Below are 24,320 nucleotides of genomic sequence, written 5' to 3' on the forward strand. Positions count from 1 at the left end.
TACTGTGAGTTGGCGCCGCTGCTCGACGATACGAGCTTGGGGCTAATATTCCGCGACACGAAGGACAAAGGCAGAGAAAGCCTGGGAGTGTTGAGGGAGCATTACATCGGACAGGGAAGGCCCCGAGTAGTGTCCCTCTACGTAACGTTAACGGCTCTGAAGTAGGGGCACACAGAGATGATGACAGAATACATCATCCGAGCTGAGCAGATCATGACGGCGCTCAAGAGTGCAGGAGAGGCACCAGGTGAGGGGCTAATGATGGTGATGGTGATGAGAGGACTACCGGAGTTGTACAGTCCGTTCGTGCTACTGGTTACCCACGGTTCAACGGACATGACATTGGGGCAGTTCAAAGCCAAGCTGCAGAACTTTGAGGCCTCCGAGGATATCCACCCAGACGCCGCGGAAGCGGGGGGGATAGCACTGAAAGCCAGAGCGACACCGAGGGAGAAGGCCAGGCCCACGACGGAGCTGACGTGTTGGCGATGCGGAGAGAATGGGCATCGGAGGGATAACTGCAACAAGACGGTCTGGTGCAACTTCTGCAGATCATCGGGGCACACAGACAAAGAGTGCCGAAAGAAACGAGACCAGAGCGCCCGATACGCACATGGGCAAGATGTCGGCCATAGACGGCATCGCCGGTGAAGCCTCCCGCCTGGCTCTCTACAACATGCGTAGGACCATCACTTCCAGGGAGATCCAGACCGCCGTCCGCCTGCTGCTCCCCGGTGAACTGTCCAATCATGCAGTCTCTGAGGGAACCAAGGCTGTGACCAAGTACACCAGCTCCAAGTAAACTTCCCTGTCCATCTAACCCGTGTTCACCCAAAGGCTCTTTTCAGAGCCACCCACTTTATTTTGAGAGAGTTATCCCAATGATTTGTCAAGGTCGGGTGACAAATGAATAAACGCATATCCCTATATGCATTTGTTTTTCCTGGATCATGTCTAGGATGCTGCCTGTCATATTCACGAAGGGGGTGGGGTGTAAGTAGTAGTCTGACCAGTTTGTTTTGTGATGTAATCTTGTTTTTAGCGCCTTTGAGGTGCTTTGGTACCATGAGGTGCAAGTATAGTCGTAGTACCCTTGAATGAGTGGTCCTGCCAGAGTCTTCAGGGTATTCTTGTTTACCAGAGAGGACAATATAACATGTAGCAGACAGACTACCATACTTCACAACAGTGCAAAATGCCCTTTGCAACAACCAACTGAGTCCTATCAATTGGAAACATATTGAAATGTATGTCATAATGTGCATGCGTAATTAAGCGCAATGACTGCATTAGCACCGTTGGGATGACTATGATCAGAGTGTGACATGTTTTATTCCCCCTGTTGTGCCAGCTGTTATTATTATGACTCGTATGCTTTATTACTAACTAACTTGTGCCTATTATTACAATTGACATGTAATTGAAACAGATTTTTTTCATTGTTAAGCTTTCCGTCTGGGCTTTAATCGACAGCATGCAGCAGTTTGACAATATAGGCAAGTCTCTCCCAAAAGGAAAGTTACATTGTACCTTCCTTGTGTATTTTTTTTTAATCTTCATAAAAGTAATTGTAGATTTAATTCATCATGAGCTACATAAAGCCTTCCACAGAAGTGGTAATCTTCCACAGAAGACAAGGTAACACATATCATGCAGACGCCAGCAATGACTGTGTTTACCAGCACTGAGAAAGTACAAGTTTATAACCAAAAGCATGACACCAGATGCCTTGTTTTACTGCCAGTCCCTCACCAGGCAGCTCAACTCACCGGGGAACGAGTACTGACTGGATTATAATGACATTTGAACCATTTTAAAAGCAAAATACTGAGACAAGTTGCTGCTCACTGCACCATGTGATAAGATACTGTTTGTCTAAAACACACAAAAGGCTCTTTTTAGAGCCAACCACTACTATCCCTGAAATGACACATTCTCTCCTAATGCATTGTTTAATAGTGGATAGAAGCAAATCTACTATGGTTCTTGTTTTGTGTCCTGGATAAAATGCAGCAGCACCAGTAGAGCGGTTCCATTCCTGAAATCATTATATTATCGATGAATCGATTCCAGCATTTAGATACACTTAATTATTCTAAATATTTTGTTTTAAGTTTAATATCAGTCTAGAAGATACTGCTATACATATATTCCCAGAAAATATTAATTAAGAGGCACTTAACCAAAATAAAATCGGATGTATTGTGCACATAATTAATGAAACCTTGTTTTATATGGGACTGCTGCCTTTTAATTTCATTGAGCTGTAATTAACAACACAAGGATTCAATGTCCCCAATGGTATTCAAACTAATTTACTTCCAATAACTCAAACTATAAATGGACCGTGTGCAAAGCAGTTTTGGGACGTTCGTGAGATAATGTGCAAAATACATTCTTCACACATTTCTTTGTTTCCCCTTTAGAGTTCCATCCTTGTTTATACAAAAACAGCTAGTTTCAATATCAATCTTATATCTTGAAAAGCAGCTTTTAATAAAACTTTCAGTGCCACCAGGGGGCGCACGATTTTTTTGTGCTTGAATGCCACCATCCACGCCAATGTTAACGTTAATATCGCCTAATCTATGTTTTAAATTATGGCTATGTATCTAATCTGCCCGTCGCTTATCAAATAATCATTTTCCAGTCAACATTGTCAAGGCAGATTGGTTTTTTATCGCTTCATTTCCGTTTGATAGCATTTTGAAAATCACCCGTTTTCCAGTGAAAAACAACCCATTCTATGATAATCACCTTTTACTGGAATATTCCAGAACGTTGATATTTGTCGGCCTATTTATGAATCGTTTTCAAATAAACGCTAGATGATCGATAGTATATGTGCACGCACGCACGTTCGTGCCGCACGCTGATAACCGCTGGTCTTATTTCCTCATGGCTTTTACAGTGAAAACAGCTATATCACATATCACATAAACGCTTATATCTCTGTGAAAACGAGTCTGATTATCCTAACACTGATAACATAGATTCCTTACCTGACATCAGATGGTATCCAAATGGTATATTCCAATTCCTGATCACCATTCTAAAAAATCGATAAGTGTATAGATCTAACATGTATACAGTAGAACTCATGATCCGCGCGGCTCAGAGGCTCCAGAATTAACTCTGGTAGACCCCGGCTGCATCAGTGAGAAGTAAAATGTGGAGGCAGAAATCCGTTCTCACATTCACTTTCATTGAGTCCATTCCAAAAGGGTGATTTACCACCTGGGATCTGAGCGGCGGCGGTCTAGGATATCCAACGGTAGGCTCGCGTGATGCAATATGATTTCAGATCGCTAATAAAAAAAATACACAAGAATAGCCGGGGCGTGGCACTCAGCGGTCGGGGCGTAAACCCGAATAATCTTGGGCGTGGCACTCAAAGTGCAGCATTGCTGCATTATTTTGAATAACTGATTTAGTCCAGAACTCCATTGCTGTCTGTTCTGTTAGAATTCCATAGCTGTAGTTTGGAGCAATAACAATGGTGAAAGTAAGTCATTCTTATACATAAGGTACTTCATATTGGCTAACTTCTAGTCAGTTAAATTAATACTCTAGGATAAGTTATCCATACTGTTTGAACTCTGTTGCCTACTGCCTTACACTGTAATCACTACAGGGTAGAATATAGTTTGAGGCTCAAACTATATTCTACCCATGTAACTCGTGTGTGCATGTATAGTATATAAATCCACTTATGTCTGAATACACCTGCTGCATATCATCTTTTTTATATACCTTACCTTATACCACTGGTCAGTATGACTTACTACCATAGTGTATTTATACCTATAACACTGTACATACATCTGATCAGCATTATTACAATACTCGGTATAGTACTAATTTATTATACTTCAGTTTAATCCTATTGCACTTTACTTTTACATTTGTACTCTAGAAAGACGCCAATTTATTTTAGTTGTACTATATAATTACAATTCATTGTAATCTAATCTGATCTAAAATAGTGAAATTAAAACTAATTTGGCTGGAAGGCTCTCGACGAATGTAAATATAAGGAGTCAAACAAGGCACTTATTGTAGAAGCAAACATTTTCTCCACAAATATTCTATATGGAATTCCGATTAAACTTATTCCTTAAGAAGTGATGTCATTATTAGTTGCTCCCAGGTCGAAACTGTATGTGGAGAGGACAGTATACATTTAACTTATAAAAGGCATGGCTATAGAAGAAGTATTGCTTTCTCGGTAATAGAAAGACGTTTTGTTGGCGGTTTTCCAAAAGACCAGTCCTCCAATAACCTCGTTCCCAGTTGTATCTCCGTGAAGTCCTCCAATAACCCTGTGAGGTGTAGGCGGAGTAACGACCTCACAGAGAGGAGACCAATCAGAAACGACTGCGCCTCCGCGTTAGTAATATAAGGCCAGAGTTTCTACACAGCAGCGTATTATTATTGTTGAAGTGAAGACTGAAACATAGTTTCTCATAATGGCCAGAACTAAGCAGACGGCTCGTAAGTCCACCGGTGGCAAAGCTCCAAGGAAGCAGCTCGCCACCAAGGCTGCCCGTAAGAGCGCACCGGCTACCGGCGGCGTGAAGAAACCTCATCGTTACAGGCCCGGTACCGTGGCGCTGAGGGAGATCCGTCGTTACCAGAAGTCCACCGAGTTGCTGATCCGCAAGCTCCCTTTCCAGCGCCTGGTCAGAGAAATCGCCCAGGACTTCAAGACCGACCTGCGATTCCAGAGCTCTGCTATCATGGCTCTTCAGGAGGCCAGCGAGGCTTACCTGGTCGGTCTGTTTGAGGACACCAACCTGTGCGCCATCCACGCCAAGCGGGTGACCATCATGCCCAAAGACATCCAGCTGGCCCGCCGCATCCGTGGAGAGAGAGCTTAAATCGACCTGTTGACTAGTTGTTCCCCTAAAGGCTCTTTTAAGAGCCACCTCAATAATCATGAATGAGCCCAGTTTCCTTATTTTAGCTATGTTCTGATTCCACGTGGATGAATTTGGTGATGTGTAATACGTTCGTTTGACGATCGTAGCTCAATACCGGGTAACCAGAATGATTCATAACTCGACCAGGCAAAACGTAATATTGAAGTCATATGTTCATATTCGGTTAGTCTTTCTCGGATCCATTAGTTCATCGAATACACTGCTGACTAGTAATAAATATGACCCATATAGTTGAAAATAAATACAATCCGGATTCTCAGTGTTTGCTCCAGAGCCTTGTCTGGAGTTCATTTTGGTTGAGCCTGTATGCTTTCCCCATTTCCAAAATGGTCAGCGTGGTCCGGTACTGTCCATGGTGCTGAAATAGTGACTACAAGTAGCGAATCCACACTTCCAAACAATCTCGAGATAACGAAATAAATTAATCCGTTATCACAAATAAACTATTTGTTATGTCGAGTAAATGATAAAATGAATAGTAAATCAAATGTGTGCATGGCCTCTTAGGGCTTCCGTAGAATACACCTGCATATCATCTTTTTATATCCTTGTGTGACTATATATAATATCCCTTATCTTATATCACTGGCCAGTATGACTTACTACCATAGTGTCTTTATACCTGTAACACCTGATCAGCATTATTAGTAGTAGTACTCATAGATAATCGTTTAATTTAAGAGAGTAAAGCAGAACAAACTCATGGCTGAAACTCTTCTGCCCTCTACTGGCTAAATTAGAATTTAACTTCTATTAGCTTTACCCACGTGCGCCACGCCCGACCAATCGTATCGTAGAAGCCACGCAGTAATATTTGCATGGACCTCCTATAAATAAGGCAGGAAACCGTAAGCGACCGTCACCATTCGATTCTGATAAGCCGTCGAATATGCCTGAACCAGCCAAGCCAGCGCCCAAGAAGGGCTCCAAGAAAGCCGTCACCAAGACCGCTGCCAAGGGAGGCAAGAAGCGCAGAAAGTCCAGGAAGGAGAGTTATGCCATCTACATTTACAAAGTCCTGAAGCAGGTTCATCCCGACACCGGCGTTTCCTCCAAGGCCATGGGGATCATGAACTCCTTCGTTAACGACATCTTCGAGCGCATCGCTGGAGAAGCCTCGCGCCTGGCTCTCTACAACAAGCGTCGCACCATCACCTCCAGGGAGATCCAGACCGCTGTGCGTCTGCTGCTGCCCGGTGAGCTGGCGAAGCACGCTGTGTCTGAGGGAACCAAGGCTGTGACCAAATACACAAGCTCCAAATAAACCACCATGTTCACTGAAGATTAACCCAACGGCTCTTTTAAGAGCCACCCACTCTGTCCTGAGAGAGTTGTTCCTATTATTCTCATGATCGCGCTGTTCATCAAAGTGGTATTGCCTTTCGTTTGAACAGTTATTATCATGGTAGGACTGTCTGTCGGGAGATGAAGTTGTATAATGTTACTTATTGATTAATAAATTACTAAACTAATAGTTTGGATGGCTATTAAGTTGCAAATTATATTTACTAGTCAAAATCCAGTGATTTTAGGTTGTTAAGTAGCTAGATTGGATAGACTAGCTTGTACATCACATTTATACAGTAAATTAATATATTCACCTGCTGTATTAGAACCCTGACCAATGATACATTATTGGACTTTATAATACACATGGATAATGTTGATTTGAGCATTTTCAAAGTGGAAATGCTATTCTAAAAATAATACATTCCAGGCTAATTTAATTATAATAAACGAACTCCCATAGCCAAACACATGTCCTATGATTTCCAACAGTCAAGTGCAAATAGTATTCATTATTTGATCATATGAGCTCTGTATATTTCTGTACAATTTACAACCTTGCGTTATATGTTAAATGCATTATTACAACAACAATAACCTTTTATAACTTTATTGTTGACATCAAACTCCAGCAATCAGAAGTCTAAAATCTGACTTCATAAGTAACCCTCCTGATCATCTCCGGTCCCCTCTCCCTCCATGTTTAGCAGGATACACAGCCTCCACATCTGGCTGAAAGGTTACTCTGCTCATCAGGCATCCCCTGTGGTTTGGACTTCAACAAATGCACTGATAAACCACACCATGCTCTCTCCACTCGTAATGTTAATGCTTCAAATCTAGTCACAATTTCTCTAGATGTGTTTCTGTTGTACAACATAAAATCACAGATTAGGGCCTATTTTTTCTGAACAGTATTTACTAATAAGGACACCTTTGATCAAACTGATCAGCAGCTCAATAGTTGCTTTTATGTTTCACAAGGTGCTCTGAATCTGCCCTTACAAAAAAATATTTTCTGTTTTACCATGGTACCAGTCATACAAATTATTTACCATGGTACAGCCATATAGTAAATGTAATGGAACCATTAATAACATGGTTATAACATGGTATAGTCCATTTTAAACCATGATATCAATCGTACATGTCATTATTTTTTATCATAGGAATGCCAGGATACATTTTTGTAAGAGATGTTTTCCGATGATGCTGAGTTGAGCCGATGGTTTACTCTTGTTTGGGTTACTAAACTGATGACACAGGACTGGGTCTCACCATGGGCCATGTGTATAAACCAATGCCCCACTATGGTACAGGTAGTAGAAACATAGTATGTTTCATTCCTTGAACCATTTCTTCAGAATGTATCAACATGTACTACACCAATAGACACTAACAATAGAGGCCTTGCATGGACTGTTTGTGTACTTCTTTCTTACAGTATGATTTGATTATGATCCCCATTAGCTGATGCAATCTTCCTGGGGTGACAATATACTTTCTATCAAACATATTACATGATACTGCATTCCTAAACATAATGGAATCATACATAGTACAATATACATTACATAACACTATATATTAAATATGCACTCAATTCACAAGCAGTGAGAAACCATATACTCTTACCACCTATTTATATAGGCTATTAATATTCCTGTCACTAAAAATACAATAAAGTAAAAATAAAAGTAACTATGGGTATGTGTGTGTCTACATGTACATAATGTGCAGGCGTAGGGCTGTTAGATGTTGTTTCAGTTGTCTTTTAAAGCCTGTATATTGTAAACAAAAAGCTAAATGTATAGCTATGTTTCCTTTATACGGTTTTTACATACTTGTAAAGGTAGGACTAATTTTAGTTTTAATCCATATATAGGCCACATTATACCTACTTACTCAAACAAAGTCGAGGTCACCCACACTACAGGCCACCACCAAGGGCAAAGAAGAACAGGCCAGGGTCACGGTTGAGGCAGAACGGTCCGTGTACGTTTTGATAGTTCGTTTTTCGTTTCAAAAGGAAAAACGAAAAAACGAATTTTTTTTTTTCCGTTTGAAACCAAAATCGAAAAAACGGGGACAAACTGAAATACGGACCTGTTTTTCGTATTTTGGTATCAGAATCAAATGAAAAAAAGGAGTCAATAATGGACCGTGTACGTTTTGATAGTTCGTTTTTCGTTTTTGATGTGAAGAATGGAGAACGGAACCACGTGACAAGTACATTTTTCAATGTAAAAGCCATGCACGATCTAACGTTAACGAATATGTATAACGTTATGAATAAATACATGCATACAGATCTATACCAGGGTAACGTTATGATACATACATTTTTTGTTTTGTGCATTTCATTTAGACATGATATTTTATGTGAAGTAATAGCCTAATAATATGGAAATAGCCTGTGTGGTCTGTATCCTAGTTCAGTGCAGTGGTCGGCAATAGGCGGCTCGCAGACCGAAATAGGTCCGCCAGCAATAATATCTGCCGATCAGATTATTTTGAGAATATGATTTGTGATGAAGACTCGCTTTATTGTATCGGAATCGGGAGACTTAGGTAAAGTTAGAAAGATATTCACAGATTCGAATTTCCGCGTCAATAATTCTTAAGCGAAATGTTTTTAAAACACAAAGGACACCTCTTTCCTATCGTAGTAAGGTAGACAATGAGCTACAACCTTACTTTCACCTAAACGAGGCGAGCCGGCCTCGGAGCTGTACATTTAATAACTAATAATAATATATTGATCTATATGTGCAGTCGGCCTTGACGAGGCAAGTGCGCAGCCAGGGATCGTCTAAAAAGTGCAACACCGAAAAGAGGCACTGCAAAAAGATTGATTGATTGATTGATTGATTGAAAAGTTTATTAACAGATTGCAGAATGGGTACAGTACAGTACAGCTCAATACATACAATTGTTAAGGGGATGCAGACCAGAGAAAGACTTTCGTCTTGTTTACATCAGGGTCCCCCATTTTCAATTCATCATAACATATATATGACATACATGACATACAGATAGACAGTACTGCTACATCTATACATTTATGACATATCAGATTTGCAAATACAGTAGTTTGTGATACAAACATTTCCAGAAAAAGAGTGTATATACATTTGGCGTAGAAACTGTACATTGGAGGAGGTTGGGTGGGTGGGGTGGGGTTGGGTGGGTGAGGGCTGTACATTGGAGTTGTGGGGGGGGGGGGGGGGGGGGGGGGGGCTGGGTAGGGGACACACACACATTTTACACTGTACATTGGAATACTGACAAAGCCTTACTTGGTCATTTACTGTACAACTAGGTTAGGACATTTGTAGGGGCCAGTTTCGAATTGCAGTCTCACGTAGGTGTTCTTTGAGAGTGTTTTTGAAGGTGGGTAGTGATTCACATTCCTTTACAGCTTTGGGTAGGGCGTTCCACATTGATGTGGCATAATTGTGAAACGTGTTTAGTCCCTTGTTTGAGCCGAATCTGGGTTTTACATGATTTGTGGAGCTCCCTCTGGTGTTGTGATCGTGGTATTCACTGACCTTTGGGAAGTATTTTGACATGTACATGGGTACCTTGGTCGCGTAGTGTATCTTGTAGACCAGGCCCATTGCAAGTTGCTGTACTCTGTCGTCTACTCTAAGCCAGTGTTTCTCAACTGGTGGGTCGCGACCCAAAAGTGGGTCGCGGGGCCATTTTGAGTGGGTCGCGGATGTGATTTTTTTTTTTTTTTTTTTTTATAACTTTTTTGTGGCAGAATATTGTAATGAACGATTGTGGGTCATGCGTGCGCAAGCACAGGAGCGCTGTCAGCAGAATTCAGCAGAGTTTGTACCTGACTAAGATACAGTATATTGCAGAATGGGTACAGACTACAGTACAGTACGGCTCAATACACACAATAATAAGGGGATGCAGACCAGAGAGTTTACATCAGGGTCCCCCATTTTCAATTAATCAGAACATATATGACATACACAACATACAGATAGACAGTACTGCTACATCTAGACATTTATGACATACCAGATGTTCAAATTTGAGTACTGTTTGTAATACCAAAAGAGTCCAGAAAAGATAGTATATATACATTTGACGTAGAAACTGTACATTGGAGGAGGTTGGGTGTGGGGGGGAATTGTACATTGGAGGTGGTTGGGTGGGTGGGGGGGGGGGGGGGGGGGGGACTGTACAACTGTACAATCAAAACTGTAAATAAATACTGTAAATAAGTTTGAATGTTGATAACTGATAACATGTTGTTCAATGTTTTTTTTGTTCAACATATGCATACAGTATACATGGAGTGTATATAAATAAATCCATGGTTAAAAGCAACAGTTTTGTTCCCTGAATTCTGAGTTTATTTGATAGCGATATATTGGTGTATTGAAATACCTTACCCCAGAAATCTTACATAAAAATGTTATGATAGAGTATAAAAATATGCTCACCATATGCATACAGTATACATGGAGTGAGTAGTGAGGTCATATAAAATGATTCTGTAGTGGGAGCATTCTTTGATAGCGATACATATGTATTAACAATTAGATTAAAAACAAGGGCGGCTAGGTGGTGTAGTGGGCAAGGCACTCGCCACCAGTGTGGAGACGCTAGGATTCGCGTGTTCGAATCCAGCTCTCCACATTGTTTTCAGTTTAGCTGGTCGTCCGCAGTAATACACATTGGCCGTATTACGGGGAGGGAAAACTGAAGGGTGGGGATCGAACGTTGTGAACAAGCGACTCCTACAGGTCGGTTGGTGCGCCTGCGCAATAGAATCAGGAAGTGTCGGGGGCAGCGTGAGCCTCCCACGCGTTACTCCTCGACACTGAGAGATCGAGCTGCGCAGGTGAAAAGATGCGACTGCTGTTACCTCAAGTACCGGAGGGGACTTGTGCTATGTATGACTTAGTCCACATTGCAGCCGGCTTGTGGGAGGCAAGAAACAGCGTTCGTGACAGGGGAGGGTTGAATTGGATGATACGAAATTGGGATGGGAGAAAAATATAGAAAAATGGGAGAAAAAGTGGATAAAAAAAACCAATTAGATTAAAAACAACTACTCTGCTGAATTCTGCTGACAGCGCTCCTGTGCTTGCGCACGCATGACCCACAATCGTTCATTACAATATTCTGCCACAAAAAAGTTATTAAAAAAAAAAAATCACATCCGCGACCCACTCAAAATGGCGCGACCCACCAGTTGAGAAACACTGGCTTAGAGTAGACGACAGAGTACAGCAACTTGCAATGGGCCTGGTCTACAAGATACACTATGCGACCAAGGTACCCATGTACATGTCAAAATACTTCCCAAAGGTCAGTGAATACCACGATCACAACACCAGAGGGAGCTCCACAAATCATGTAAAACCCAGATTCGGCTCAAACAAGGGACTAAACACGTTTCGCAATTATGCCACATCAATGTGGAACGCCCTACCTAAAGCTGTAAAGGAATGTGAATCATACCCACTTTCAAAAACACTCTCAAAAAACACCTACGTGAGACTGCAATTCGAAACTGGCCCCTACAAATGTCCTAACCTAGTTGTACAGTAAATGACCAAGTAAGGCTTTGTCAGTATTCCAATGTACAGTGTAAAATGTGTGTGTGTGTCCCCTACCCAAACCCCCCCCCCCCCCCGCCACCTCCAATGTACAGCCCTCACCCACCCAACCCCACCCCACCCACCCAACCTCCTCCAATGTACAGTTTCTACGCCAAATGTATATACACTCTTTTTCTGGAAATTTTTGTATCACAAACAGTACTGTATTTGCAAATCTGATATGTCATAAATGTATAGATGTAGCAGTACTGTCTATCTGTATGTCATGTATGTCATATATATGTTATGATGAATTGAAAATGGGGGACCCTGATGTAAACAAGACGAAAGTCTTTCTCTGGTCTGCATCCCCTTAACAATTGTATGTATTGAGCTGTACTGTACTGTACCCATTCTGCAATCTGTTAATAAACTTTTCAATCAATCAATCAATCAATCAATCAATCTTTTTGCAGTGCCTCTTTTCGGTGTTGCACTTTTTAGACGGTCCCTGGCTGCGCACTTGCCTCGTCAAGGCCGACTGCACATATAGATCAATTTATTATTATTAGTTATTAAATGTACAGCTCCGAGGCCGGCTCGCCTCGTTTAGGTGAAAGTAAGGTTGTAGCTCATTGTCTACCTTACTACGATAGGAAAGAGGTGTCCTTTGTGTTTTAAAAACATTTCGCTTAAGAATTATTGACGCGGAAATTCGAATCTGTGAATATCTTTCTAACTTTACCTAAGTCTCCCGATTCCGATACAATAAAGCGAGTCTTCATCACAAATCATATTCTCAAAATAATCTGATCGGCAGATATTATTGCTGGCGGACCTATTTCGGTCTGCGAGCCGCCTATTGCCGACCACTGCACTGAACTAGGATACAGACCACACAGGCTATTTCCATATTATTAGGCTATTACTTCACATAAAATATCATGTCTAAATGAAATGCACAAAACAAAAAATGTATGTATCATAACGTTACCCTGGTATAGATCTGTATGCATGTATTTATGTATTTATTCATAACGTTATACATATTCGTTAACGTTAGATCGTGCATGGCTTTTACATTGAAAAATGTACTTGTCACGTGGTTCCGTTCTCCATTCTTCACATCAAAAACGAAAAACGAACTATCAAAACGTACACGGCCCATTATTGACTCCTTTTTTTTTTATTTGATTCTGATACCAAAATACGAAAAACAGGTCCGTATTTCAGTTTTTCCCCGTTTTTTCGATTTTGGTTTCAAACGGAAATAGGAAACACCTCGTATTTCCGTTTTTTTTCGTTTTTTCGTTTTTCCTTTTGAAACGAAAAACGAACTATCAAAACGTACACGGACCCAGAACATTGCTGTAAGTGTGCTCAGTGCTTTCTGAAAGGACAGTTATGAAATATTAGTACAATACCCACAAAGAAGCTTTGTTCTGGTCAAATTACAGCATAGCATACTGTAAGGACAACAACAACAAGGTCATGGCAGATACATGAGACTATCTCAGTGTAGCAACGCACAAGCATGCATTTATATCACATAAAAACAATATATTTCACTAGCAAGGCACAAGCATCCATTTATATCACATATACAAACAATATATCTCAGTAGCAATGCACTGAGCCACATGAAGTTGATAAAGACGGCTTCATGGGCCAAAACCAAATGTAGGGATCTGAGGTTTTTAATCAGAGCAAACATGGAAGAATGACACAGATTAACAGATGAGAATAGGTGGTAATTCAGTCATGTACTTGACTGACACGGTTCCCAGAGGAACACTGGTCTACTTCAGAAAAGGGGCCTGTCTGCTACAGGAACAATTCAGAAGAATCAAATTAGAAGTTTTCTTTTCTTCATTGTCACACACACTTTTGGCCAGTGAAAAGACAATGTGAATGTGGATGCAATTTTCATAATTTAAAAATAATCCTATGATTCTTATTGTTCTACGATCAATGAAGTCCGGTGGTGCACTACAGTGCACATTTTGTAAAATATGAATAGAGTTAAGTAAAAAAAAAAAAGAAAATATATATATGTTAAATGTTTAAAAATAATAATACAAGTGACAACACTTTTCCCCCTGGGTCTCAGGATGATGCATTGTATTGGGAAAACAACACTTCCTCAAAACATGTTCAGACGTAAACCTCAAACCCTCCCTCCACATTTGTCCCTGCGCGCTTCTTGGTCTCAACCACGTCCTCAGAGAGGGTTCAAAGGAGCAGGCGGTTGGCCAACTGCTACATTCGCTTGTTTCCTTACATACGTTACAATGAGTGGAAGAGGAAAGGGAGGTAAGGGACTTGGTAAAGGAGGCGCTAAGCGTCACCGCAAAGTGCTTCGTGACAACATCCAGGGAATCACCAAACCCGCCATCCGTCGTCTGGCTCGTCGTGGCGGAGTGAAGCGTATCTCCGGTCTAATCTACGAGGAGACTCGTGGTGTTCTCAAGGTCTTCCTGGAGAACGTGATCCGTGATGCCGTCACCTACACCGAACACGCCAAGAGGAAGACCGTCACAGCCATGGATGTGGTCTATGCTCTGAAGAGACAGGGACGCACTCTGTACGGCTTCGGCGGCTAGACTTCTATTCAAGCCTAACTATCCAAAACCCAAAGGCTCTTTTCAGAGCCCCCCCACCTTGTCACTGAATGAGCACACTCTACATACGTTTATTTGTGCAAAGTATTCAACAGAGTTGTCGGGCATAGCACCGAATTTGTTGATTTAGCATTTAATTTAATCAACTCACTGATGCAATTCCTATGGTTCCCGACGTTGCTAGGTAATTCCTGCATTGTAAAACTTAATAACTATGGTGGTTATTTCAATGGTGAAGACTAACGTGAAAGACGTTTCAGTGACTAGTACACTAGTCTCATCTCACGGCGGGGCTTCCTGAACAATTAAAATTAAATTGATATGTCTCAAGATTATTCGTACAACACATCTATTGACTTCATACAATGCAATTACAGTACAATGTAAAGAAGGCATCAATATTAGATCAGTTATGTTAGTTAGTTCTGGCCATTATGATAAACTACGTTTTAGTCTTCACTTCAACAAGAATAATACGCTGGTGTGACGAAACTCTCGCCTTATAATATTATTACTAACGCGGAGGCTCAGTAGTTTCTGATTGGTCTCCTCTCTGTGAGGTCGTTACTCCGCCTACACCTCACAGGGTTATTGGAGGACTTCACGGAGATACAACTGGGAACGAGGTTATTGGAGGACTGTAGTGATGTGCCAAACGGATCATTTCAGTGAGTGAGCGATTCGATACACGCTCACCGCAATGAACCGATTCACGGAAGCGACTCACGGCTCACGGATCATTGACACTTCCGGAGGAAGTTGCGTAAACCAAAATATGAAGCCCGAGCGCGCAGCGCGAGCGCGAAAAAAATTTGGCCGATGTTATACAATTACATACAATTATACATACAATTGTTAAGGGGATGCAGACCAGAGAAAGACTTTCGTCTTGTTTACATCAGGATCCCCCTGTTTACATCAGTAATCATCTGTAACATTTAGAATTGATTTCAAGGTCCTCCTCCTTATATACAAAGGATAAACATTGCGATCATCTACAATGTTAGATGAAAATCAGGGATGCAGCCTTTGCTAACTATGCACCAAAATTATGGAACACACTACCTATGGACATTAGGGAAGCTAGATCTCTTAATATTTTCAGAAATAAGCTAAAAACGTACCTCTTCACCATAGCCTTCTAATACACCCCGCTGTTGATTGTACTGTAGCACTATTTTACTCTGGCCATTCTATTGCATAATTTTACTATCTATTCTACTATTCTATTATTGCACTGTATTATTGGTGTGCAAACCAGTCAACTTACAAAAAAGAGCCTGTTGGAGGATTTCAACAAGATAAATGCAACAACATTGCAAAATATTTCACTATAATATTTCAAAGTGAAGTAAAAAATATCGATATCCGTTGAGTTCAGGACTTCATTAAGCCATTTGATGGAGAAGCAAGGTGGAATGCTTGTATCAAGGTGATGCTCCCAGTTAGCATGCCAGGTGATCAATTGCATATTTGCATCACGTTACGTTAGCATAGCCTATTCATAGACTACTGTTGTTTGACAAAAGACACTCATTAGCGCCACTCGACTCCTATACAACCAAATAAGTAGTATGCTATTCATTCAGTTGTCTGTGTCAATGTCTGTCTATTCATTCAGTTTATCATAGAAACGTGTCAGACTCTAGTTGAGCCCCCGATCGACGATATCCGTTGAGTTCATTGTGTGTGTCTGTTGTGCATGCCGGGGGGGGGGGGGGGGGGGGGGGGGCGCGTGAACCGACTCACTGCCAGACGTGAGCGATGCGACTCACGCTCACGGCAATGAATCGGCTCTTATGAACGAGTCGCTCATGACCGACCCATCACTAGAGGACTGGTCTTTTGGAAACACCGCCAACAAAACGTCTCTCCTGATTGGGTGAGAAAACACAAGCCTGACTATAAAAGGTTACTCTCCAACTCACTGCATTCAATTTCTAACTCGTTTAACGTGAGAGAATAATAAACATGTCTGGAAGAGGCAAGACCGGAGGAAAGGCCAGAGCTAAGGCCAAGACTCGCTCCTCTCGTGCCGGGCTTCAGTTCCCCGTGGGTCGTGTCCACAGACTGCTGCGTAAAGGCAACTATGCTCATCGTGTTGGAGCCGGTGCTCCGGTTTATCTGGCCGCTGTGCTGGAATATCTGACCGCTGAGATCTTGGAGTTGGCTGGAAACGCTGCCCGTGACAACAAGAAGAGTCGTATCATCCCCCGCCATCTGCAGCTGGCCGTGCGTAACGACGAGGAGCTCAACAAACTCCTGGGAGGAGTGACCATCGCTCAGGGTGGTGTGCTGCCCAACATCCAGGCTGTCCTTCTGCCCAAGAAGACCGAGAAGGCTGCCAAGAAGTAAATTATTTAGCCTCTTCGACAAACTCCACAAAGGCTCTTTTCAGAGCCACCCACCTATTACCGAGAAAGCAATACTTCTGCAACATCTATAACCATGCCTATTATTATAAGTTAAATGTACACTGTCCTCTCCACATAGTTTCGACCTGGGAGCAACTAATAATGACATCACCTCTTAAGGAGTAAGTTTAATCGGAATTCCATATAGAATATTTGCCGAGAAAATGTTTGCTTCTACATTAAGTGCCATGTTTGACTCCTTATATTTACATTCGTCAGAGCGTTCCAGCCAATTGGTTTTAATTTCACTATTTTAGATCAGATTAGATTAAAATGAATTGTCTTTATATAGTACAACGAAAATAAATTGGCGTCTTTCTAGAGTACAAATGTAACTAAAGTGCAATAGGATTAAACTGAAGTTTAATAAATGAGTACTATACAGAGTATTGTAATAATGCTGATCAGATATATGTACAGTGTTATAGGTATAAATACACTATGGTAGTAAGTCATACTGACCAGTGGTATAAGGTAAGATATAAAAAAGATGATATGCAGGTGGATTTATATATATATTATACATGCACACAAGAGTTACATGGGTAGAATATAGGTCAAATTGTGCAAGTATAGCTGCGTAGCTTCTTGTATACGATTGGTTGAGAGGCTTTGTCGCACATTTCCCGCGCACAGGAAACTATTTGCGCGCAAAACCATAATAATCCAACTATATATTCTCTTAGCAAAACTCCATAGCCACACTTGATATTAATTAAGCAAAGCAATAATCGACATGAAACTGTATTTTTCCAAGACAATTATTTTGTGCACCTTGATAGCGCAATGTACAGTTTCTACGTCAAATGTATATACTCTCGTTTCTAGACTATTTTTGTATCACAAACAGTACTGTATTTGCAAATCTGGTATGTCATAAATGTATAGATGTAGCAGTACTGTCTCTCTGTAAGTTGTGTATTATATGTTATGATGAATTGAAAATGGGGGACCCTGATGTAAACAAGACGAAAGTCTTTCTCTGGTCTGCATCCCCTTAACAATTGTATGTATTGAGCTGTACTGTACCCATTCTGCAATCGGTTAATAAAGTTTTCAATCAATCAATAGCTCTCTTGGTGACATCTGTCACTGCTTTGACTTACAATATATATATACACACACATTGATATACACATCTGTCTGTACATACAGCTGCATAATCCTTTTTGCATGCATTTGGCATAACTTTTAATCATGGAAATGCCAGTATACATTTATAAGGTGAGAGATGTTTTCTGATGGTGCTGAGTCGACTCCATGAGCAGGTGTCCTCTTGTTTGGGTTATTTATTACTGATCATAAACAGATGACACAGACCGACATGGTCTCACCATGAGCTACATGTATCAGTACCTCACTGTGGTACAAGATAATAATACAAGTATGACTCTGACAACATAGTATGTTTCATTCCTTGAGCTATTTCTTCTGAATGTATCAAAAATGTAGCTGGCAGCCTACTGCACCACATTCTAATATCCTTTACTTCACAATGAGTTGAGCCCTAACAATAGAGGCCTGTATATCTGACCTATAGGCTAAACACAAACTGTAATGTTTGTGTTGTTCTGTTTCTTCCAGCATGGCTGCCTGTAACCGTTGGTAACCACTTTCAAAAGAAAATGCCTAATTTATGTGCAGTGGTAGTCTGTAAAACACTGCTGAAAAGCATGATATTACTGTTCCGTTGTGACTTCTTTATAACATTCAGTAATAAGACACAACACTATGTGTTGATATGATAATCTATACATATAATTTATACATATAGCAACCATTCCATTGCCTTTACTACACAAACATTCCGTGCAAGGCCTCTTTTGTGGTAATGCAGAACATGTTGATATGGTGCGTTTATGTTTGGTGATATGATCATGATTCATTATGAATCTACTATGTCTATTTAAACTATTGAAATACAATTAAAATAGACCAATGCAGTTATTATTTATTGTGCTAAGTGTTCAGTGTAGCAGATTTAAATCAGAAAACACAGCAGATCAGCAATGCCCAAAAAGCATGTATTGTCAACAAGCATGCAGCAGTCTAAAGTACACAGCAAACTAGTCCCCCACCCCCAAAAGGAAAATGTAGCTACGCTTCTTGTGTGAGTTATGAAATGTTTTGCAACATTCATTAATTAAATGTTAGTTGTAATTAATATATGCCACGTGAAACCTTCCACTAATCTAAGGTAGTGATCATCCCTCATACGAAGTCGAGGTGACCCACGCTACAGGCCACCAGCAACAGTGTGTTTACCAACACCGGAAAAGCATCAATTTAAAACAAAACGCGTCACCCCAGATTACTATTCTTGCTCCCAGTCTATAGTCAGGTAGCTCGGCTCGCTGGAAAACGAGATTATGTCGGATTATAATGCAATCTAAAGAATTGTGAGACAAAAATAACAGAGAAAGGTATAGCTGCGCACCATGGTGAAGGCGCAAATTGGTGGTTTGAAGCGTCCACAAACACACCAGGGGTCTCCAAATGGTTTAATTATGATGGCACATATTTCTGCTTGCTGACCCATTTGGCGTTAAATTCCTGCAATATTCATAGTTGTGTATTTGAGCTCTTTTTTGGCGAGGAGAAAACACAAGCGGCAGAGCTTTTTGGCAGTACAGAGGAGGACAGGGTGGGTTGAGTCTACATGGCTCTCATGTAGTGTTTAAGACCAGCCCTCTGACTGAGCTTCAATATCACAATTCTAGTTGTGTTGAATCTGAGACAGAACGAGAGAAGATGGCAGAAGTCGCTCCAGCTCCAGCTCCCGCCGCTCCGGCTAAGGTCGTTAAGAAGAAGGCAGCTCCCAAACCCAAGAAGGCAGGTCCCAGCGTCAGTGACCTGGTCGTCAAGGCAGTGTCTGCTTCTAAAGAGAGGAGTGGTGTGTCTCTGGCTGCCGTAAAGAAGGCTCTGGCTGCCGGTGGCTATGACGTGGACAAGAACAAGGCCCGCGTTAAGACAGCTGTCAAGAGTCTGGTGACAAAAGGAACCCTGGTCCAGGTCAAGGGTACCGGAGCCTCCGGCTCTTTCAAGATCAACAAGGCTGAGGTTAAAGCCAAAAAGCCCGCAAAGAAAGCCGCTCCGAAAGCCAAGAAGCCAGCAGCCAAGAAACCTGTCGTGGCCAAAAAGCCCACGAAGGCGGTAACGAAGAAGCCTGCTGCCGCCAAGAAGTCTCCCAAGAAAGTCAAGAAGGTAGCAGCCAAGAGTCCCAAGAAGGTAGCAGCCAAGAGTCCCAAGAAGGTAGCAGCAGCCAAGAGTCCCAAGAAGGTAGCAGCCAAGAGCCCAAAGAAGGTGAAAAAGCCCGCTGCGCCCAAAAAGGCCCCAGCTAAGAAGGCTGCCAAGCCAATAGCAGCTAAGAGAGGAGCTCCCAAAAAGAGATAAGCGTTTGAACAGAACGTTGTCTTTAATTCAACAAAAGGCTCTTTTAAGAGCCACCCACCACTTCCATGAAAAGCTATTATTGTACTCTAGTGTGTGGAAGTGAAGGGGGCTTATCGAAGTATATTACTTATGGGATGGTTGGTTTCCACGAGTTACCTCAGATATAGGGTCTCAATTATTAAGTCCGCTTTTGATTAGTGGGTCCTACTAACGCAGATACTTTACCGCAACGAGTTGAGCGAGCCCTTTATGTGGAAATATATGAATTGCTATCATTATGGTGCATTTATGTCTGCGTAAATGACCGCTATGACACTTGGAATGACTATGGGTGATGGCCCATTAGTGGACACAGCAGATTAATGTAATTTTATTTATTCAGACCGGTTTTGATCATATGTTGGCACATAATTATGTTCCCCACTACCTCACATTAAATATCTACACAAGCAACCATTATATTATACAGAACATTGGAAGTGGAACATTGACTCACAAAAGGCTCTTTTATGGACCCCCACTATTTATATGAAACAGGCACGGCTACAAAACACGACTAGTTCTACCGATTTATTTATAATGTGATTAGTGATCCAGACCAGGTAAAGAAAATGGTCTCAACGAGTCGCACCGCTTCAGATAGTTATCTCAGCGGTCAGATATTCCAGCACAGCCGCCAGATAATCCAATGTACAGTTACCCCAACCACCTCCAATGTACAGTTCCCCCCATCCCCTCCTACCCAACCTCCTCCAATGTACAGTTTCTTTGTCAAATGTATATACTCTCTTTTTTAGACTATTTTTGTATCACAAACTATTGTATTTGTAAATCTGGTATGTCATAAATGTATAGATGTAGCAGTATTGTCTATCTGTATGGCATGTGTGTCATATATGTTATGATGAATTGAAAATGGGGGACCCTGATGTAAACAAGACGAAAGTCTTTCTCTGGTCTGCATCCCCTTAACAATTGTGTGTATTGAGCCGTACTGTATTGTACCCATTCTGCAATACAATACAGTACAGCTCAATACACACAATTGTTAAGGGGATGCAGACCAGAAAAAGACGTTTGTCTTGTTTACATCAGGGTCCCCCATTTCCTTTTAGAAACATCTCTTACAAAAATGTATCCTGGCATTCCTATGATAACAAATGATGCCATGTACCATTGATATCATGGTTTAAAATGGACTATACCATGTTATAACCATGTTATTAATGGTTCCATTACATTTACTATATGGCTGTACCATGGTTGAGCTGCTGATCAGTTTGATCAAAAGTGTCCTTATTAGTAAATACTGTTCAGAAAAGTTAGGCCCTAATCTGTGATTTTATGTTGTATGACAGAAACACATCTAGAGAAATTGTGACTAGATTTGAAGCATTAACATTACGAGTGGAGAGAGCATGGTGTGGTTTATCAGGGGATGCCTGTTGAGCAGAGTAACCTTTCAGCGAGATGTGGAGGCTGTGTATCCTGCTAAACATGGAAGAGGGGACCGGAGATGATCAGTATTGCTGAGGGTTGAATGAATGAATGAAAACTTTATTTAACAGATTGCAGAATGGGTACAATACAGTACGGCTCAATACATACAATTGTTAAGGGGATGCAGACCTGAGAAAGACGTTTGTCTTGTTTCCATCAGGGTCCCCCATTTTCAATTCATATAGACATATATGACATACATGACATACAGATAGTCAGTACTGCTACATCTATACATTTATGACATACCAGATTTGCAAATACAGTACTGTTTGTGATACAGAAGGAGTCAAGAAAAGGGAGTATATACATTTGACGTAGAAACTGTACATTGGAGGTTGGGTGGGGGGGGTTGGGTACATTGGGATATTGACAACCATACTGGGTAATTTACATTGGAGGTGGTTGGGGGGGGGGGGGGGGCGGGGGGCATACTGTATAAACAAGTAACACTGTACATTGAGGGGGGGGGGGAGGAGACACTGTACAAACAAACACAATTGTACATTGGACTATTGACAAAACCATACTAGGTAAATGACTGTACATTGGAGGGGGTTGGAATGATTGGGTTAGGATATTTACAGGGGCCAGTGTTGAATTGCAGTCTCCCGTAGGTGTCCCTTGAGAGAGGTTTTGAAAGTGGGTAGTGATCCACATTCCTTTACAGCTTTGGGTAGGGCGTTCCACATTGATGTGGCATAATTGCGAAACGTGTTTAGTCCCTTATTTGAGCCGAATCTGGGTTTGACATGATTTGTGGAGCTCCCTCTGGTGTTGTGATCGTGGTATTCACTGACCTTTGGGAAGTATTTTGACATGTACATGGGTACCTTGGTCGTGTAGTGTATCTTGTAGACCAGGCCCATTGCAAGTTGTTGTACTCTGTCGTCTACTCTAAGCCATCCTAGGTTGTCGAAGTGGGCAGGGGTGAGGTGGGTTCTAGGAGTAAGGTCAAGCAGTAGTCTGACCAGTTTGTTTTGAGATGTTTGTAATTTTGTTTTTAGCGCCTTTGAGGTGCTTTGGTACCATGAGGTGCAAGCATAGTCGTAGTACCCCTGAATGAGTGCTCCTGCCAGAGTCTTCAGGGTGTTCTTGTTTACCAGAGAGGAGATCCGGTACAAGAATCGAGTTCGTTGGTTGACTTTTTTTATTACATTGGATGCCATTTTGTCACAGGAGAGATTAGCCTCTAGGATGGACCCCAGGTAGGTAATTTCATCTTTCCTTGTGACAATATTGTCACCCACTGTAACTGAGAAGCCGTCGGTCTTGCTGAGTTTGTTATTTGAACCGAAGAGAATGGACTCTGTTTTGCCCATGTGTAATGATAGTTTGTTATCAGCGAGCCATATGCAGATTCTGCCTAGTTCCGAGCTGAGGGTTTTTTCAACCTGTAACTTGTTCTTGTCAGAGACCAGCAGGGCTGAGTCGTCCGCAAACAGGAACAAGTTGCAGTCACAAGCTGACGACATGTCATTTGCATAAATTAGGAACAGTAGCGGTCCTAGTATGCTTCCTTGTGGAACACCACAGCTCACTGTGAGGGGGGGGGATAGGGTACCGTTTACCTCCACCATCTGTTCCCTCCCCTCAAGGTAGGATTGCATCCAGCTCACTGATAGACTATCAAAACCAATTGCTTTTAGCTTGTCAATCAGAATGGAGTGATTGACCGTGTCAAAGGCCTTTTGTAGGTCCAGCATGACCATGCCGCAGTATTTGCCTGCGTCCACCTCTTGTTTGATGTGGTCATTCAAATAGAGAAGGCATGTGTCAGTGGAGTGGGATGTTCTGAAGCCAGATTGGAATTCGTAGATTAGATTTTTTTCCGCTAGGTACTTTTCGACCTGTTCGTAGACTATTTTTTCCATGACTTTCGAGATGGAGGTGAGAATAGAAACAGGGCGGTAGTTGCCTGGGTCTAATTTGCTGCCCTTTTTGTGCAGAGGGGTCACCCTCGCAATTTTGAAGTCCTTGGGGACGTGTCCCTGTTTTATGGAGAGGTTTATTATGTGTGTGATGATTGGTGTGATGGCGGCTGCTGAGTCTCTGAGGAATTTGGAGGGGATGTTGTCATGGCCAGTGGCCTTGTTAGGTTGGAGGGCGCTCAGTTTATTGAGTACCTCATCTGTTGTTACCGTTTCCAGCTTGAAGTCGTCCTTGCGGACCCCTAGGTTTTTGTAGAAAGCTACTATGTGTTCTACCCCATAAAGCCCTGAGTGGGAGGGTAGTTTGTTTACCAGTGTTGTGGCTATGTTTGTGAAGAAAATGTTTAAGTAATTGGCTACATCCAGCTTGTCTGTGATGAGCGTGTTGTCAGTTTTTATGTTTATGTTTGAGAATCTGGTTTTAAGTTTTTTACTGCATCCTAGTTGATTATTGAGTAATTTCCAAAGTTCACGTGGTTTGTTTTTGTTTTCCTCAGTTTTGTCATTGATGAAATTCTTTTTTGCAGTTTTGATCATGGAGTTTACGTCGTTTCTTAGTCTGTTTCTTTCTAGTTTGAGTTCAGTCACGTGGGCTTGGAGTTCACTGCTCGTGCTTTTAGTAAGCTTTGACTGACTTTTACGAAACTCAGAGCATTTTTTGTCT

The 24,320-nt window shown here is 41.6% G+C and overlaps 5 protein-coding genes across 5 annotated transcripts; all 5 read left to right on the forward strand.

Annotated features, from left to right (window-relative positions):
- Window positions 1-4,469: 4,469 nt before the first annotated feature.
- On the forward strand, window positions 4,470-4,880 carry LOC311231013 (histone H3.2-like; the record flags this gene model as incomplete). Its single annotated transcript, XM_084317482.1, has 1 exon — window positions 4,470-4,880. One exon carries the CDS (start codon window positions 4,470-4,472, stop codon window positions 4,878-4,880), a length of 411 nt encoding a protein of 136 aa, XP_084173608.1.
- Window positions 4,881-5,832: 952 nt separating this feature from the next.
- Window positions 5,833-6,207, forward strand: LOC311231032 (histone H2B-like; the record flags this gene model as incomplete). The annotated part of the gene is made up of 1 exon (XM_084317501.1): window positions 5,833-6,207. The coding sequence occupies one exon, from the start codon at window positions 5,833-5,835 to the stop codon at window positions 6,205-6,207; it is 375 nt and encodes a 124-aa protein (XP_084173627.1).
- A 7,881-nt stretch (window positions 6,208-14,088) lies between these two features.
- Window positions 14,089-14,400, forward strand: LOC311231053 (histone H4; the record flags this gene model as incomplete). The annotated part of the gene is made up of 1 exon (XM_084317523.1): window positions 14,089-14,400. One exon carries the CDS (start codon window positions 14,089-14,091, stop codon window positions 14,398-14,400), a length of 312 nt encoding a protein of 103 aa, XP_084173649.1.
- A 1,989-nt stretch (window positions 14,401-16,389) lies between these two features.
- LOC311229831 (histone H2A) lies at window positions 16,390-16,773 on the forward strand (the record flags this gene model as incomplete). Its single annotated transcript, XM_084315905.1, has 1 exon — window positions 16,390-16,773. One exon carries the CDS (start codon window positions 16,390-16,392, stop codon window positions 16,771-16,773), a length of 384 nt encoding a protein of 127 aa, XP_084172031.1.
- A 2,810-nt stretch (window positions 16,774-19,583) lies between these two features.
- LOC311231004 (histone H1-like) lies at window positions 19,584-20,225 on the forward strand (the record flags this gene model as incomplete). The annotated part of the gene is made up of 1 exon (XM_084317470.1): window positions 19,584-20,225. One exon carries the CDS (start codon window positions 19,584-19,586, stop codon window positions 20,223-20,225), a length of 642 nt encoding a protein of 213 aa, XP_084173596.1.
- Window positions 20,226-24,320: the final 4,095 nt, after the last annotated feature.

The sequence above is a fragment of the Notolepis coatsorum genome (genome assembly GCF_963971535.1).
Source record: "Notolepis coatsorum genome assembly, chromosome: 6".
Taxonomy (NCBI): Eukaryota; Metazoa; Chordata; class Actinopteri; order Aulopiformes; family Paralepididae; genus Notolepis; species Notolepis coatsorum.